This window comes from Nerophis lumbriciformis, linkage group LG34 (genome assembly GCF_033978685.3).
Source record: "Nerophis lumbriciformis linkage group LG34, RoL_Nlum_v2.1, whole genome shotgun sequence".
Taxonomy (NCBI): Eukaryota; Metazoa; Chordata; class Actinopteri; order Syngnathiformes; family Syngnathidae; genus Nerophis; species Nerophis lumbriciformis.
Window position 1 is genome coordinate 25848252 of NC_084581.2, and position 15705 is coordinate 25863956.

General features: G+C 41.5%; 1 protein-coding gene across 1 annotated transcript; it reads left to right on the top strand.

Annotated features, from left to right (window-relative positions):
* The first annotated feature begins 527 nt into the window (after positions 1-527).
* On the top strand, positions 528-8262 carry LOC133576550 (uncharacterized). Its single transcript, XM_061929855.2, has 2 exons — positions 528-901; positions 6475-8262. Exons 1-2 carry the CDS (start codon positions 709-711, stop codon positions 7272-7274), a joined length of 993 nt encoding a protein of 330 aa, XP_061785839.1. The 5' UTR covers positions 528-708; the 3' UTR covers positions 7275-8262.
* The last annotated feature ends 7443 nt before the right edge of the window (positions 8263-15705 follow it).

Below are 15705 nucleotides of genomic sequence, written 5' to 3' on the forward strand. Positions count from 1 at the left end.
CGTTTGAAGTCTTTGATTTAAAACACAAAGGTCTGACAATAAGTACGAAAGGTAGAAAAAAATAAAATGACATGCATGGAATAATATCACACAGGAACAAAAACAATATGAGAGCAACATGGGGCATCCTAAACTAAGAAGGATTACCCTTAAGCTTAAATGGTTATGAATAATAAAACAATCAATTACAAAAAATATAATAGACGAAAGAAAATTGCTGCACAAACGAATTCTGGAACAAGTTTGGGGTGATTTGGAAAGGAGGCGCGGGACTGGATGATGTCAGCAGTCAGAAAATGTTTTTATAATAACTTTAAAACTGTACTGGCACGAACAAAGTGCATTTCGTGCTAATGTACTATTTTTTATGTCGCTTTTACTTTGAACTGAATGATTATGGTCCATTGACAAGAACTCTTCTCTCACCACATACTTGAATCGATCAAGGAGGTAATGACATCTCCACACCTAAAGAGGGCAGTAATGCGCTGTAACGCAGTAGCTGTGTGTTACCGGAAGTAGTTAAACGGCAACGGGAATTTCCGGGTAATTGGTCTCTACATTTGTATTGTTAATGTCAGGATGGAGGCGTCTCAGTCCACCTAATGAACCTTCTCAGGCTTGGTTAGCTTGTTAACTGCCAACAAAGAGACCCGGGGGTTTTCAGCTCATTGCTCCGTGGGAGTGTAGTGTCGTGGCTGCGTGAAAATGTGCAAGACACAAATGCTGCGGACTTTGGTGAATCAGCGACTAAATGTGGCTGTCGATGAAATATTTCTAGTGTTAGAAAGAACGATAGCAGAGTTCGAGGAGGAACTTTCTCGAACAAAAGAGGACAACGAGCGACAACGTCAACTACTCGACGCTGTTTTCAACAATCAGGTTGTGTTACAGAGAGCAGGTTTGTTTCATTCTTACTACATTTATATTTGGTCAATAACAGTGTAGCCGGTGGGAAAAAAAGGGATTTTATAATGTAGTTCCGAGAGAACTCCACTAGGGGTCAGTGTGGCATCTGTGGTGCGTTAGGGGTAAGATTGCGAAGAAGCCAGAGATGGGTGAAAGCCAAATGAAGTTGCGTGTTTGAGTGAACTATTATTACTATTAGCTTTGGGAGCTAAATATTCCTAATAAATAAGTAATGAGCTGCCCTGCAAATGCCTGAAGGACCCCCATTAGCATTTTTTAAAAATTATTATTATTTTTAAATCTGTCTTTTCTAATCAATTTTCTACCGCTTGTTACTTTCGGGGTCTCCGTGCCACGCAGGCAAATCATATTGTCTAAAAATGCATGTTCCCAACGATACGGCGACATCGCTTGCGCCGCAGTGTCTGGCGAGCGCGCGGCAAGTGAGCGCTCTTTCAGTTCATTACTGCGCGAGGAATATATATGTATATATGTGTGTGTGTGTGTGTGTGTGTGTGTGTGTGTGTATATCAGTGACGTGCGGTGAGGTTCATGACTGGTGAGGCACTGACTTCATCACAGTCAGATTTACAAACATATGAACCCTAAAAAATATCTTATTCACCATTTGATTGGCAGCAGTTAACGGGTTATGTTTAAAAGCTCATACCAGCATTCTTCCCTGCTTGGCACTCAGCATCAAGGCTTGGAATTGGGGGTTAAATCACCAACAACTATTCTCGGGCGTGGCGCCGCTGCTGCCCACTGCTCCCCTCACATCCCAGGGGGTGAACAAGGGGATGGGTCAAATGCAGAGGACAAATTTCACCACACCTAGTGTGTGTGTGACAATCATTGGTACTTTAACTTAACTTTAACTTTACACATACAAACTGTAGCACACAAAAAAGCACATTTAACAAAAAAAACGTTATTATGGTCTTACCTTTACTTATAAGTGCGGGAACAGTGGTGTTCGTGTTGGAGGAGTTGTGAATGAATGAAATATGAAATCTGTGCTGCAGTCTGCAGGTGTACCTAATGTTGTGTCCCTGCAGTCGTTCGTGGCTCCTCCGGCGCGAGCATTGTTGTTTTTGCACTTTTTGGCTTCTTGTTAAGTGACTTTTTTTGGGTGGATTCAGTCTTGCACGTGGAGGGTTTGGGTGTGGGCTTTGGTTGGTGTGGCGCTCCCATCTGGGGGTGCAGTCTGCGGCGGAGGTGCCTTAACCGGTTAAGGCACCAGGCGGGATTACGCAAGCCTCACACAGTGCGTCTTCGCAGCAGTTTTATGATTGCTCAGCACAAGAAATACGTTACACACATACAGTTGTTGACAAAATACACTGTACATTATATACCTCAGCTAACTAAACTATGGGAATGTATAATATAATTCATATAGCAATACGGTCTCACTGCACAACAGGCCAGCAGTTAGCCGAGTCATTGCGCAATCCATGTTGAGGCACAATTGAGTGACGTGCCTCAACTGGCTGCTGATCACCGCACCGTCTCTTCTCAGTATTTGAACGGCAAATGTGAAAATTCAGCGATTTTGAATAAAGATAATCTAAAACTGGTGACGTTAAATGGAAAATAACTTTATAGTATAATCACTGGATACATATAACAATTTAATTATTTTTTTTCTTTTTACATTTTTCTCCTTTCCATGATGGCAGGTGAGGCCCTGCCTCACCTGCCTCTAGTGACCGCACGTCACTGGTGTATATATATGTGTGTGTGTGTGTGTGTGTGTGTGTGTGTGTGTGTGTGTGTGTGTGTGTGTGTGTGTGTGTGTGTGTGTGTGTGTGTGTGTGTGTGTGTGTGTGTGTGTGGGTATAATGTGTATGTATGTATGTATGTATGGGTAAGATGTGTGTGTGTGTGTGTATGTATATATATATATATATATAATGTGTATATATATATATATATATATATATATATATAAAATGTGTATATATATATATATATATATATATATATATATATGTATATATATATATGTATATATATATATATATATATATATATATATATATAATAATAAATAAATGATAAATGGGTTGTACTTGTATAGCACTTTTCTACCTTCAAGGTACTCAAAGCGCTTTGACACTACTTCCACATTTACCCATTCACACACACATTCACACACTGATGGAGGGAGCTGCCATGCAAGGCGCTAACCAGCACCCATCAGGAGCAAGGGTGAAGTGTCTTGCTCAGGACACAACGGACATGACGAGGTTGGTACTAGGTGGGGATTGAACCAGGGACCCTTGGTTATATATATATATATATATATATATATATAATGTGTGTATATATATACAGGTAAAAGCCAGTAAATTAGAATATTTTGAAAAACCTGATTTATTTCAGCAATTGCATTCAAAAGGTGTAACTTGTACATTATATTTATTCATTGCACACAGACTGATGCATTCAAATGTTTATTTCATTTAATTTTGATGATTTGAAGTGGCAACAAATGAAAATCCAAAATTCCGTGTGTCACAAAATTAGAATATTACTTAAGGCTAATACAAAAAAGGGATTTTTAGAAATGTTGGCCAACTGAAAAGTATGAAAATGAAAAATATGAGCATGTACAATACTCAATACTTGGTTGGAGCTCCTTTTGCCTCAATTACTGCGTTAATGCGGCGTGGCATGGAGTCGATGAGTTTCTGGCACTGCTCAGGTGTTATGAGAGCCCAGGTTGCTCTGATAGTGGCCTTCAACTCTTCTGCGTTTTTGGGTCTGGCATTCTGCATCTTCCTTTTCACAATACCCCACAGATTTTCTATGGGGCTAAGGTCAGGGGAGTTGGCGGGCCAATTTAGAACAGAAATACCATGGTTCGTAAACCAGGCACGGGTAGATTTTGCGCTGTGTGCAGGCGCCAAGTCCTGTTGGAACTTGAAATCTCCATCTCCATAGAGCAGGTCAGCAGCAGGAAGCATGAAGTGCTCTAAAACTTGCTGGTAGACGGCTGCGTTGACCCTGGATCTCAGGAAACAGAGTGGACCGACACCAGCAGATGACATGGCACCCCAAACCATCACCCAACCATGCAAATTTTGCATTTCCTTTGGAAATCGAGGTCCCAGAGTCTGGAGGAAGACAGGAGAGGCACAGGATCCACGTTGCCTGAAGTCTAGTGTAAAGTTTCCACCATCAGTGATGGTTTGGGGTGCCATGTCATCTGCTGGTGTCGGTCCACTCTGCTTCCTGAGATCCAGGGTCAACGCAGCCGTCTACCAGCAAGTTTTAGAGCACTTCATGCTTCCTGCTGCTGACCTGCTCTATGGAGATGGAGATTTCAAGTTCCAACAGGACTTGGCGCCTGCACACAGCGCAAAATCTACCCGTGCCTGGTTTACGGACCATGGTATTTCTGTTCTAAATTGGCCCGCCAACTCCCTTGACCTTAGCCCCATAGCAACACGTCGGGAACCTATAACATGCCCATATTTTGTGCGATTATTTATCCTATTTCAAATGAATGGGTCTACCCCGCCTTCCGCCCGATTGTAGCTGAGATAGGCTCCAGCGCCCCCCGCGACCCCGAAGGGATTAAGCGGTAGAAAATGGATGGATGGATGGATGGGTCTTATTTCAAAGGATGGCCAATAAGTACTCACTCAACCCCTCCCCACGGAAATAAATAGTTATCATTTTCTGAATGGATACACTCCTCCACACTATAAGAGGGAAAAGTGGTTATCCTTGGGTGATTGGTTCCATTTGACTGTTTGATGTACTTTTGACCAATGAGCTAGTTATAATGCTTTTCAAACGGGCAGTTTAGTAGGCTACTTTATGGTCCCTGCACAGCTAATTGGGGTCAGGTGATTTTCTGTCTAATTGTGTGCAACCTAATGACAAGTGACCGGCATACTTGCCAACCTTGAGACCTCCGAATTCGGGAGATTGTGGGGGGGTGGTGTATATTGTAGCCCGGAAGAGTTAGGGCTGCAAGGGATTCTGGGTATTTGTTCTGTTGTGTTTATGTTGTGTTACGGTGTGGATGTTCTCCCGAAATGTGTTTGTCATTCTTGTTTGGTGTGGGTTCACAGTGTGGCGCATAATTTGTAATAGTGTTAAAGTTGTTTATACGGCCACCCTCAGTGTGACTTGTATGGCTGTTGATCAAGTATGCCTTGCAGTCACTTACGTGTGCCTGTAGAAGCCGCATGCAACAAGTGACCGGGCCGGCACGCTGTTTGTATGGTGAAAAAGCGGACGCGACGACAGGTTGTAGAGGACGCTAAAGGCAGTGCCATCACGGCACGCCCTCAATATTGCTGTGCGGGTGAAAATCGGGAGAATGGTTGCCCCGGGAGATTTTCGGGAGGTGCACTGAAATTCGTAAAAATCGAGAGCGTTGGAAAGTATGGTGACCGGAGGCGAGAAAAAACCTGGGAAATGCCGGTTTGTGTGTCTTAGCTTGTAGCCAAGCCTGCAGGCCCTTCCTCCAACCCAGCTTTTATTTACGGTGTCTTCGATGTCTCCAGCGCCTCAGATGGGGGATAATGGAGGCTTTGGTAGTCCGCTGAATCTCTAGTGGAATACAATCTAGTTGTGGGTGTGCATAATGTCCAAACTGCTTTCTAACATCCAACAATTCATCCTTTCCGTACTAAATATGGCCTTGTCTATCGGGAGAGCAAAAACGGGAAAGAAAAAAAAACATGACTAAAAAGATAGAAAATGGAGCGCACAGACGGTGCACGCACACCAGGTCAACCTGACCAAATGCCTCATTTTACAATGTACATATTTTGTACATTGTAAGCATACAGCGCCACATTAATTTCAAAAACACATCACAATGATCGTTATTTCCCTCGACAACATCACTGATTACTAGCCTATAAAGAGCTTTAAAAACAAACACTTCCATCAAGGTTTTATATATATGTTATGTAGTAACAGGCACATTTCCAATAACATGTATTATTTACAAATGTTGTACATTGTAAGCATTCATTTCAAGAATGCATCACAACGGTCGCTGTTTCCTTCGACAACATCACTGATTACTACTCACTGCAGACTTCATGAGAGCCAACAAACATAGTAAAACATCACTTACTATACTATATCTGCTCTCACTGGAATGCCGTCTGATAGGATGTTCATATATTCCTGTTTAGATGACGAATGACTCATAATCCTCGCGAAGAAAAAAGGGGGTGGAACCAAACATCTTTTTGGCATGATTTATAATCTAGAATAAACTTTCATGAGCTCCAAGGCGAGGAAGCAGCTCACTAGCTGGTGATGTCAACATAGCAGCATAAGGAAGTCAACTCTCTGTGACAATGCACCGCTAGAAATACTTAGTCTGTGTTAGCACCTACAATAACAATATCACTAATACTTGGTTAATATTAGGTCACAAAATGTAAATGGAGTATTGTTGGTGGCTTTTGGGCGAAATAGAGGACCTCCCATTGATTCCATTGTAAGCACATGTTTATTTACGAGTGTGACAGAGCAAAGCTTGACTTACCTAAAGCACGTATTTGTGGTTGTTCTTATGTCCTGCAGACGTTTATGAAGAACATATTTCGCCTGAGCAGCAGGAGTTCATCGCCAGGGTGGAGCAGGAGCCGCCACAACCTTGTCACATTAAAGAAGAAGACCAGCTTCACAGCCCAGAGGAACTGGAGAAGTTCCCAGAGATTAGTGTCACTGTGAAAAATGAAGATGATGGAGACAAAGATGAACATAAGGAGAAGCTAGAGGTGCAGCCTTCAAGCAGCAGCTCAACACAACACATGACAACAGAAGCTGATGGAGGATCACAGGCAGACAATCTCTTAGCTCCACTGTCAGATAGGTACGACCCAACATCCAACGCTCCTGACACTGATGATGAAGACCCTAAAGCTGACATGACATATCACACTGACCACACATACTTCAAATGCTCTCAGTGCGACAAAACGTTTAATCATCGTTGTAGTCTGAAAAGACACACGAAAACACACACAGGAGAAAAACCATTTGTGTGCTCAATTTGTGGCAAAACTTTCTATCAGAAGGCCGATTTTAAAATACACACAAGAATACACACTGGAGAGAAACCGTTTCCATGTTCAGTCTGTGGTGCAGGTTTTGTACGTTCTCAACATTTGAAAAGACACATGAGAATACACACCGGAGAAAACACATATTCTTGTGTAATCTGCAGCAAAAGCTTTTGTGAGCGAACAGCACTTGTAGTACACATGAGAAGACACACTGGTGAGAAAGTGTTCAGTTGCAATGTGTGCAATGAAAGATTCTTTTATAAGTACCAGATTAACAATCACAAGTGTGCTCATGAGAACAGCAGCCGTAAATGAAATATATTTTGATAACAATTGTAATATCATTGCTGGTGTATAAAATACTGCAACTGTTGTTCATTTGCTTGTAACATTTACATGTCCTACAAAAGTGTTATTTTTTTCATCATGAAAGGCCAATTTAAATTTTTGTGGGGCGGTATAGCTCGGTTGGTAGAGTGACCGTGCCAGCAACTTGAGGGTTCCAGGTTTGATCCCCGCTTCCGCCATCCTAGTCACTGCCGTTGTGTCCTTGGGCAAGACACTTTACCCACCTGCTCCCAGTGCCACCCACACTGGTTTAAATGGAACTTAGATATTGGGTTTCACTTTGTAAAAGTGCTTTGAGTCACTAGAGAAAAGCGCTATATAAATATAATTAATTTCACTTCGAGGAACGTGAAAAGAAAAGATGCCAACGTTAATGACTGTACACCTGTGTCAATGTATGATGGTGGTTGTAACTGACTATAAAGAGACTTTGTGTGTTATTGTGAATGGAAAAGAAGTCATTGTCACTCCAAGCGAGGGTCATAACATTTTAGCTTGCACTTCTGTCTGGCACCGTTCATACGTACCAAAGGTTGAATCTTGATCACAAGCAGGGAGAATGGGGCGGTGGAGTCCTGGAGATAAAGTACAGTACACCAATTATGCTGTTGAATTAAAACTATGTCGTGTCATTCAAGTTCGATAAAAGAACGAGTCATCCTACATTTCCTGAAGAGTGATATATGATTATGTACAGAGTATTAGCTGTGACTGGGGAAGGCCCGACCATTAAAAAATCACGTTGGTTAGGGCTTAAAGGGGAACTGCTCTTTTTTTTGGAATGTTGCCTATCATTCATAAATCCTTATGTAAGACAAGAACACATGTTTTTCTTTTTTTTTATGCGTTCTAATTAGTAAAGAAATGTCTCCTTAAAATGGCGCCTATAAAGAGCTTTAAAAACAAACACTTCCATCAAGGTTTTATATACACACTGTAAGTATATACAGGTAAAAGCCAGTAAATTAGAATATTTTGAAAAACTTGATTTATTTCAGTAATTGCATTCAAAAGGTGTAACTTGTACATTATATTTATTCATTGCACACAGACTGATGCATTCAAAATGTTTATTTCATTTAATTTTGATGATTTGAAGTGGCAACAAATGAAAATCCAAAATTCCGTGTGTCACAAAATTTGAATATTACTTAAGGCTAATACAAAAAAGGGATTTTTAGAAATGTTGGCCAACTGAAAAGTATGAAAATGAAAAATATGAGCATGCACAATACTCAATACTTGGTTGGAGCTCCTTTTGTCTCAATTACTGCGTTAATGCGGCGTGGCATGGAGTCGATGAGTTTCTGGCACTGCTCAGGTGTTATGAGAGCCCAGGTTGCTCTGATAGTGGCCTTCAACTCTTCTGCGTTTTTGGGTCTGGCATTCTGCATCTTCCTTTTCACAATACCCCACAGATTTTCTATGGGGCTAAGGTCAGGGGAGTTGGCGGGCCAATTTAGAACAGAAATACCATGGTCCGTAAACCAGGCACGGGTAGATTTTGCGCTGTGTGCAGGCGCCAAGTCCTGTTGGAACTTGAAATCTCCATCTCCATAGAGCAGGTCAGCAGCAGGAAGCATGAAGTGCTCTAAAACTTGCTGGTAGACGGCTGCGTTGACCCTGGATCTCAGGAAACAGAGTGGACCGACACCAGCAGATGACATGGCACCCCAAACCATCACCCAACCATGCAAATTTTGCATTTCCTTTGGAAATCGAGGTCCCAGAGTCTGGAGGAAGACAGGAGAGGCACAGGATCCACGTTGCCTGAAGTCTAGTGTAAAGTTTCCACCATCAGTGATGGTTTGGGGTGCCATGTCATCTGCTGGTGTCGGTCCACTCTGTTTCCTGAGATCCAGGGTCAACGCAGTCGTCTACCAGCAAGTTTTAGAGCACTTCATGCTTCCTGCTGCTGACCTGCTCTATGGAGATGGAGATTTCAAGTTCCAACAGGACTTGGCGCCTGCACACAGCGCAAAATCTACCCATACCTGGTTTACGGACCATGGTATTTCTGTTCTAAATTGGCCCGCCAACTCCCCTGACCTTAGCCCCATAGAAAATCTGTGGGGTATTGTGAAAAGGAAGATGCAGAATGCCAGACCCAAAAACGCAGAAGAGTTGAAGGCCACTATCAGAGCAACCTGGGCTCTCATAACACCTGAGCAGTGCCAGAAACTCATGGACTCCATGCCACGCCGCATTAACGCAGTAATTGAGGCAAAAGGAGCTCCAACCAAGTATTGAGTATTGTACATGCTCATATTTTTCATTTTCATACTTTTCAGTTGGCCAACATTTCTAAAAATCCCTTTTTTGTATTAACCTTAAGTAATATTCTAATTTTGTGACACACGGAATTTTGGATTTTCATTTGTTGCCACTTCAAATCATCAAAATTAAATGAAATAAACATTTGAATGCATCAGTCTGTGTGCAATGAATAAATATAATGTACAAGTTACACCTTTTGAATGCAATTACTGAAATAAATCAAGTTTTTCAAAATATTCTAATTTACTGGCTTTTACCTGTATGTTATGTAGTAACAGGCACATTTCCAATAACATGTCATATTTACAAATGTACATTGTAAGCATTCATTTCAAAAATGCATCACGACGGTCGCCGTTTCCTTCGACAACATCACTGATTACTACTCACTTCAGACTTCATGAGAGCCAACAAACATAATAAAACATCACTTACTGTACAATGTCTGCCCCCACTGGGATGCCGACTGATAGGATGTTCATATATTCCCGTTTATATGAAGGATGACCGTAATCCTTGCGAAGAAAAAAGGGGGTGGAACCAAACATCTTTTTGGTCTAACTTGGCTGTCAAAGTGTACCAACCGCTTGGATTATGTCCTCATCCTTTTACTATCCAGGTGATAGGCATGATTTATAATCTAGAATAAACTTTCATGAGTAAGGCGAGGAAGCAGCTCACTAGTTGGTGATGTCAACATAGCAGCATAAGGAAGTAAGCTCTCTAGAAATAGTTAGTCTGTGTTAGCGCTTATAATACCAATATCACTAATACTTGGTTAATATTAGGTCACAAAACGTAAATGGAGTATTGTTGGTGGCTTTTGGGCAGAAGAGAGGACCTCCCATTGACTCCATTGTAAGCACACTTTTATTCATGTTTATTTACGAGTTAACAAAAAACAAAAAAGCACGTGTTTTTGTCTCATAAAGATTGTGAAATGTAGACAAAATACATTTTAAAAAGTGCAATTCCCTTTCAAAAGGATCCTCTCCTTCCACGGCATGGGCATGTTCCTTGTTCCTATAAAATCGTTACTGGGACACACCATCGGCCCACGCATGCAAAAAAAACTTTGTCACTTCCTTTCTCGCAATTTTTTCAAAGGAGCTTCTATGATGTCACATGCTGTGACATTTGAATGTTTTATTCATGTTTTGTATAAAAATAAAACCATCCATATGGTAAAAGAAAAACAACAGTACAATGAACAATGACTAGATTTAAAATAAATCAGGCTGTTTATCACCACAATTTCACTCCAGTATTTTTGCACTGAATGACGCACGGAGGGGCGGGGGTTACGGAACCCCAACAAGTACACTTTTAATAAATGTCATTTTTTTAACTGAGGTACTTCACTTAAATCTATCTGCAGGGTAACTAAAAGTAGAGTGCATCCGAAAAGTGTTTGCAGCGCTTCAATTTTGTTATGTTACTGCTTTATTCCAAAATGGTCACACTTTGTTGCCATAAGCCCAGAAGTTGGTCAAATGTAGAATTTAATTATACGTCGCAAGGATGATGCGACAAGATGCACGTTTGCCCCTACCTTTTTTTTACAGGAGTAAATATGACACATTTTTACGGGGGAACACAAGTCTTGCCTGAAAGATAAATACATCCCATCAGTCGGCATCCCAGTGAGAGCAGACATTGTCCAGTAAGTGATTGTTTATATTTTGTATTTCTTGTTTAGCACTTATCAATAGTGCTATGTAAGGCTTAGTGTTTCACTAGAGCTGGATCTGCTTATCACTCAGCTTCTAAAACTTGTAGCTCAGAGTCATCCTCCTTATATTCATTCTCAAAAGTATAAGATTCTGGATCATCTTTTGTCCCAAAGTAGTCTTTGTCACTAGAGGGTGGAAGGAAGCAAGGAAGACCACGGAAATCCTGGTCAGACAACGTCAAGACATGGACGGACCTGTCGACTCCAGAGCCAGGACCGTTTGAACTGGCGCAGACTGGCTGCTTCTTCATTGCAGTGAGTGAGTCTTTCTTGGCGTTCATAAAGTCTGTCACAATTAGTACTAGTTGTTTTTGAAGGAAATAGCAATAAATTAAATACAAAGTAATAATTTACAAAACGATATGATTTAAAAAAAAAAAATACTGAATTGTTTATAAAAAGTCAGTCTTTTGTCCGCAACGTCTGAAAGTCGTCCTCTTTGTAAATATGATGAATTCATGAAGGTCAGGTGATTCCTTCTGGTCCATTTCAGCTGTAAATAACATTATATAGATAATAAATGTCAGAGTTTATCTCACACCGACCGGGTTTAGTGTTAACTTGTTTGCATTAGCAATGTGTTTACTCGGGTGGAGGCTAATAAGAACACAAATGGAGTGTCACTGACTACTTTTACAACATGTAATAAAGTAAATAGTTAATAATTAATGCTATTTACCTTTGTTCCACTTGTGTGCTGCTGCCTTTATTACACATTTATCCAACAAAGTCAGAGTAGTAAGCAGCTGAGGTCGTTGCTTCGAGGACGTCTTCATAATCCTCCGTAAATACGTTTAAAAGAGTCTGTCCACTTCTCCTAGTTTTGCGTATCGAAATAGGGTTTGTAAAAATAATAAACAACATAAACCAGCATAGAGTTTTAACACTTCGGTTGAGTAAAAACACTGCAAAATAGTTCCACTGATCAGCGTTCTTCAGCACCCCAAAAGCTCCTTTTGTTCTTCTTTCTCTCCATTGTCAAGTTTGTTGTAATAAAAACACACAAGAAATAAGAAATAAACAAGTTGTCCTCACATACTCCACATTGGCAGTCATGCCTTTGAAAAAAAATTCAGGAACGACCCTAACTGTGTTCAACCAATCAGCGTTCGACAAGACAGCCCGCCCCCGAAAATGTTCAGGGTAGCTTTGGAATCTCCCACCTAGCTCGGAGGATCTCCGAAAGATTCCTGAAGAACTAAATGTACCCAGGTCATTTTTGGTGAAAACACGGGGGTAACTTTACCACTCATCCGGGTTAATAAAGTTACCCCCGTGTTTCAGGTTCAAAAATATAAGTTTCTGAAACGACGGATGAGTGGTAACTTTACCACTCATCCGGGTAAATAAAGTTACCCCCGTGTTTTCACCACAGGAACTTTCCTGTGGTGGAAAAGGGCCTAATGCTTAGTGTTTCAGTATACTGTAGCTCGATCTGCTTATTACTCAATCAATCAATCAATGTTTATTTATATAGCCCTAAATCACAAGTGTCTCAAAGGGCTGCACAAGCCACAACGACATCCTCGGTACAAAGCCCACATAAGGGCAAGGAAAAACTCACCCCAGTGGGACGTCGATGTGAATGACTATGAGAAACCTTGGAGAGGACCGCATATGTGGGTAACCCCCCCCCCTCTAGGGGAGACCGAAAGCAATGGATGTCGAGTGGGTCTGACATAATATTGTGAGAGTCCAGTCCATAGTGGATCCAACATAATAGTAAGAGTCCAGTCCATAGTGGGGCCAGCAGGACACCATCCCGAGCGGAGACGGGTCAGCAGCGCAGAGATGTTCCCAGTCGATGCACAGGCGAGCGGTCCACCCCGGGTCCCGACTCTGGACAGCCAGCACTTCATCCATGGCCACCGGACCTGTGCCCCCCCCCCCTCCACAAGGAATAGGGGAGCAGAGGAGAAAAGAAAAGAAACGGCAGATCAACTGGTCTAACAGGGGGGCTATTTAAAGGCTAGAGTATACAAATGAGTTTTAAGATGGGACTTAAATGTTTCTACTGAGGTAGCATCTCTAATTGTTACCGGGAGGGCATTCCATAGTACTGGAGCCCGAATAGAAAACGCTCTATGGCCCGCAGACTTTTTTTGGGCTCTGGGAATCACTAATAAGCCGGAGTTCTTTGAACGCAGATTTCTTGCCGGGACATATGGTACAATGCAATCGACAAGATAGGACGGAGCTAGACCGTGTAGTATTTTATACGTAAGTAGTAAAACCTTAAAGTCACATCTTAAGTGCACAGGAAGCCAGTGCAGGTGAGCCAGTATAGGCGTAATATGATCAAACTTTCTTGTTCTTGTCAAAAGTCTAGCAGCCGCATTTTGTACCAATTGTAGTCTTTTAATGCTAGACATAGGGAGACCCGAAAATAATACGTTACAGTAGTCGAGACGAGACGTAACGAACGCATGAATAATGATCTCAGCGTCGCTAGTGGATAAAATAGAACGAATTTTAGCGATATTACGGAGATGAAAGAAGGCCGTTTTAGTAACACTCTTAATGTGTGACTCAAAGGAGAGAGTTGGGTCGAAAATAATACCCAGATTCTTTACTGATTCGCCTTGTGTAATTGTTTGGTTGTCAAATGTTAAGGTGGTATTATTAAATAAATGTCGGTGTTTAGCAGGACCGATAATCAGCATTTCTGTTTTCTTGGCGTTGAGTTGCAAGAAGTTAGCGGACATCCATTGTTTAATTTCATTAAGACACGCCTCCAGCTGACTACAATCCGGCGTGTTGGTCAGCTTTAGGGGCATGTAGAGTTGGCTGTCATCAGCATAACAATGAAAGCTAACACCGTATTTGCGTATGATGTCGCCTAGCGGCAGCATGTAAATACTAAAGAGTGCAGGGCCAAGAACCGAACCCTGAGGAACTCCGCACGTTACCTTAACATAGTCCGAGGTCACATTATTATGGGAGACGCATTGCATCCTGTCAGTAAGATAAGAGTTAAACCACGACAAAGCTAAGTCTGACATACCAACAGAGGTGTGGACTCGAGTCACATGACTTGGACTCGAGTCAGACTCGAGTCATGAATTTGATGACTTTAGACTCGACTCGACAAAATGTAAAAAGACTTGCAACTCGACTTAGACTTTAACATCAATGACTTGTGACTTCACTTGGACTTGAGCCTTTTGAATTGACATGACTTGACATGACTTGCTACTTTCCCCAAAACCCAAAGATGAAAAAGTTATTCGGGAGCGCTCCGTATTTTTCATTGTGTACTTGTCTATCAGCGTTGCGTGTGTCAGCTGGTGTGCTCTCAGTACAACAGCCAATCAAATTACATCTACTTTGTTTTCATCACACAGCATTCATCCAATCAAATTGCAGGACAACCAACGAAGAAGACATGTCCAAACCACACGCCAGTGAACAAAAAATGATACCTAAAATAATTTCGTTTGGGTATAAAAATTACGAGGTGGTCAACAAAACGGTTTGCAGTATGCAACACATGCGGTTCGAAAATGACTGATGGAGAGGCAACAACTTCCAACTTCGTCCGGCATTTGAAGCTGCACAAAGAAGGGTAAGTTTTGAATGTAAGATAACGTTTATTGGCTAAGTAACGTGACTTTTATTTGCTGTGTAGTTAAATCAGTGAGGCTGTAAACTCACTGCTAACGTTATAACGTTATTGCAAACACGGGAATCTGTTGCAGTTCACTACCTTATTCATACTTTTTGTTCAGTGATTTTTTTAAGCAGGGTTACGTTCGTCAATATATCACACGTAACGTTAGACGGCGGTCAGCAGCACCGCGTATTTTAGCCACCTAAAAAAAGACAAAAATAGTCAAATAAAGGTCAGTTAAAATGTATACTATATTATGAATATGTGTACCGTTTTAGCTAGCTTTCTGACATACTGTTGGTTGTTTACCTCAGTGGTCCCCAACCACCGGGCCGCGGCCCGGTACTGGTCCGTGGATCGATTGGTATCGGGCCGCACAAGAAATATATATATATATTTTTTTTTTTTTTTTTTTTTTTTTTTTATTAAATCAACATAAAAAACACAAGATACACTTACAAGTAGTGCACCAACCCAAAAAAACTCCCCCCCCCCCTTTTGTTCTGGGCATTGAACATGAAGACTCTTCCTTCACTGTTCCGAGTGGCCATGAGAGTCTTGGCAGTGCCTGCCTCCAGTGCTCCAGTGGAGCGAGTTTTCAGCCATGGTGGCATCATACTACGCCCCCATCGTGCACAAATGACTGACAGACTCTTGGCTAATTTGGTCTTTTGCAAATGCAATGCAGCATAGGGCCCTGACATATAAAAAGTACAACTTGTTTGTTATGTTCACGTATATGTCATGTTTTTTCAATGTTAACACTTTTGTACAAATAA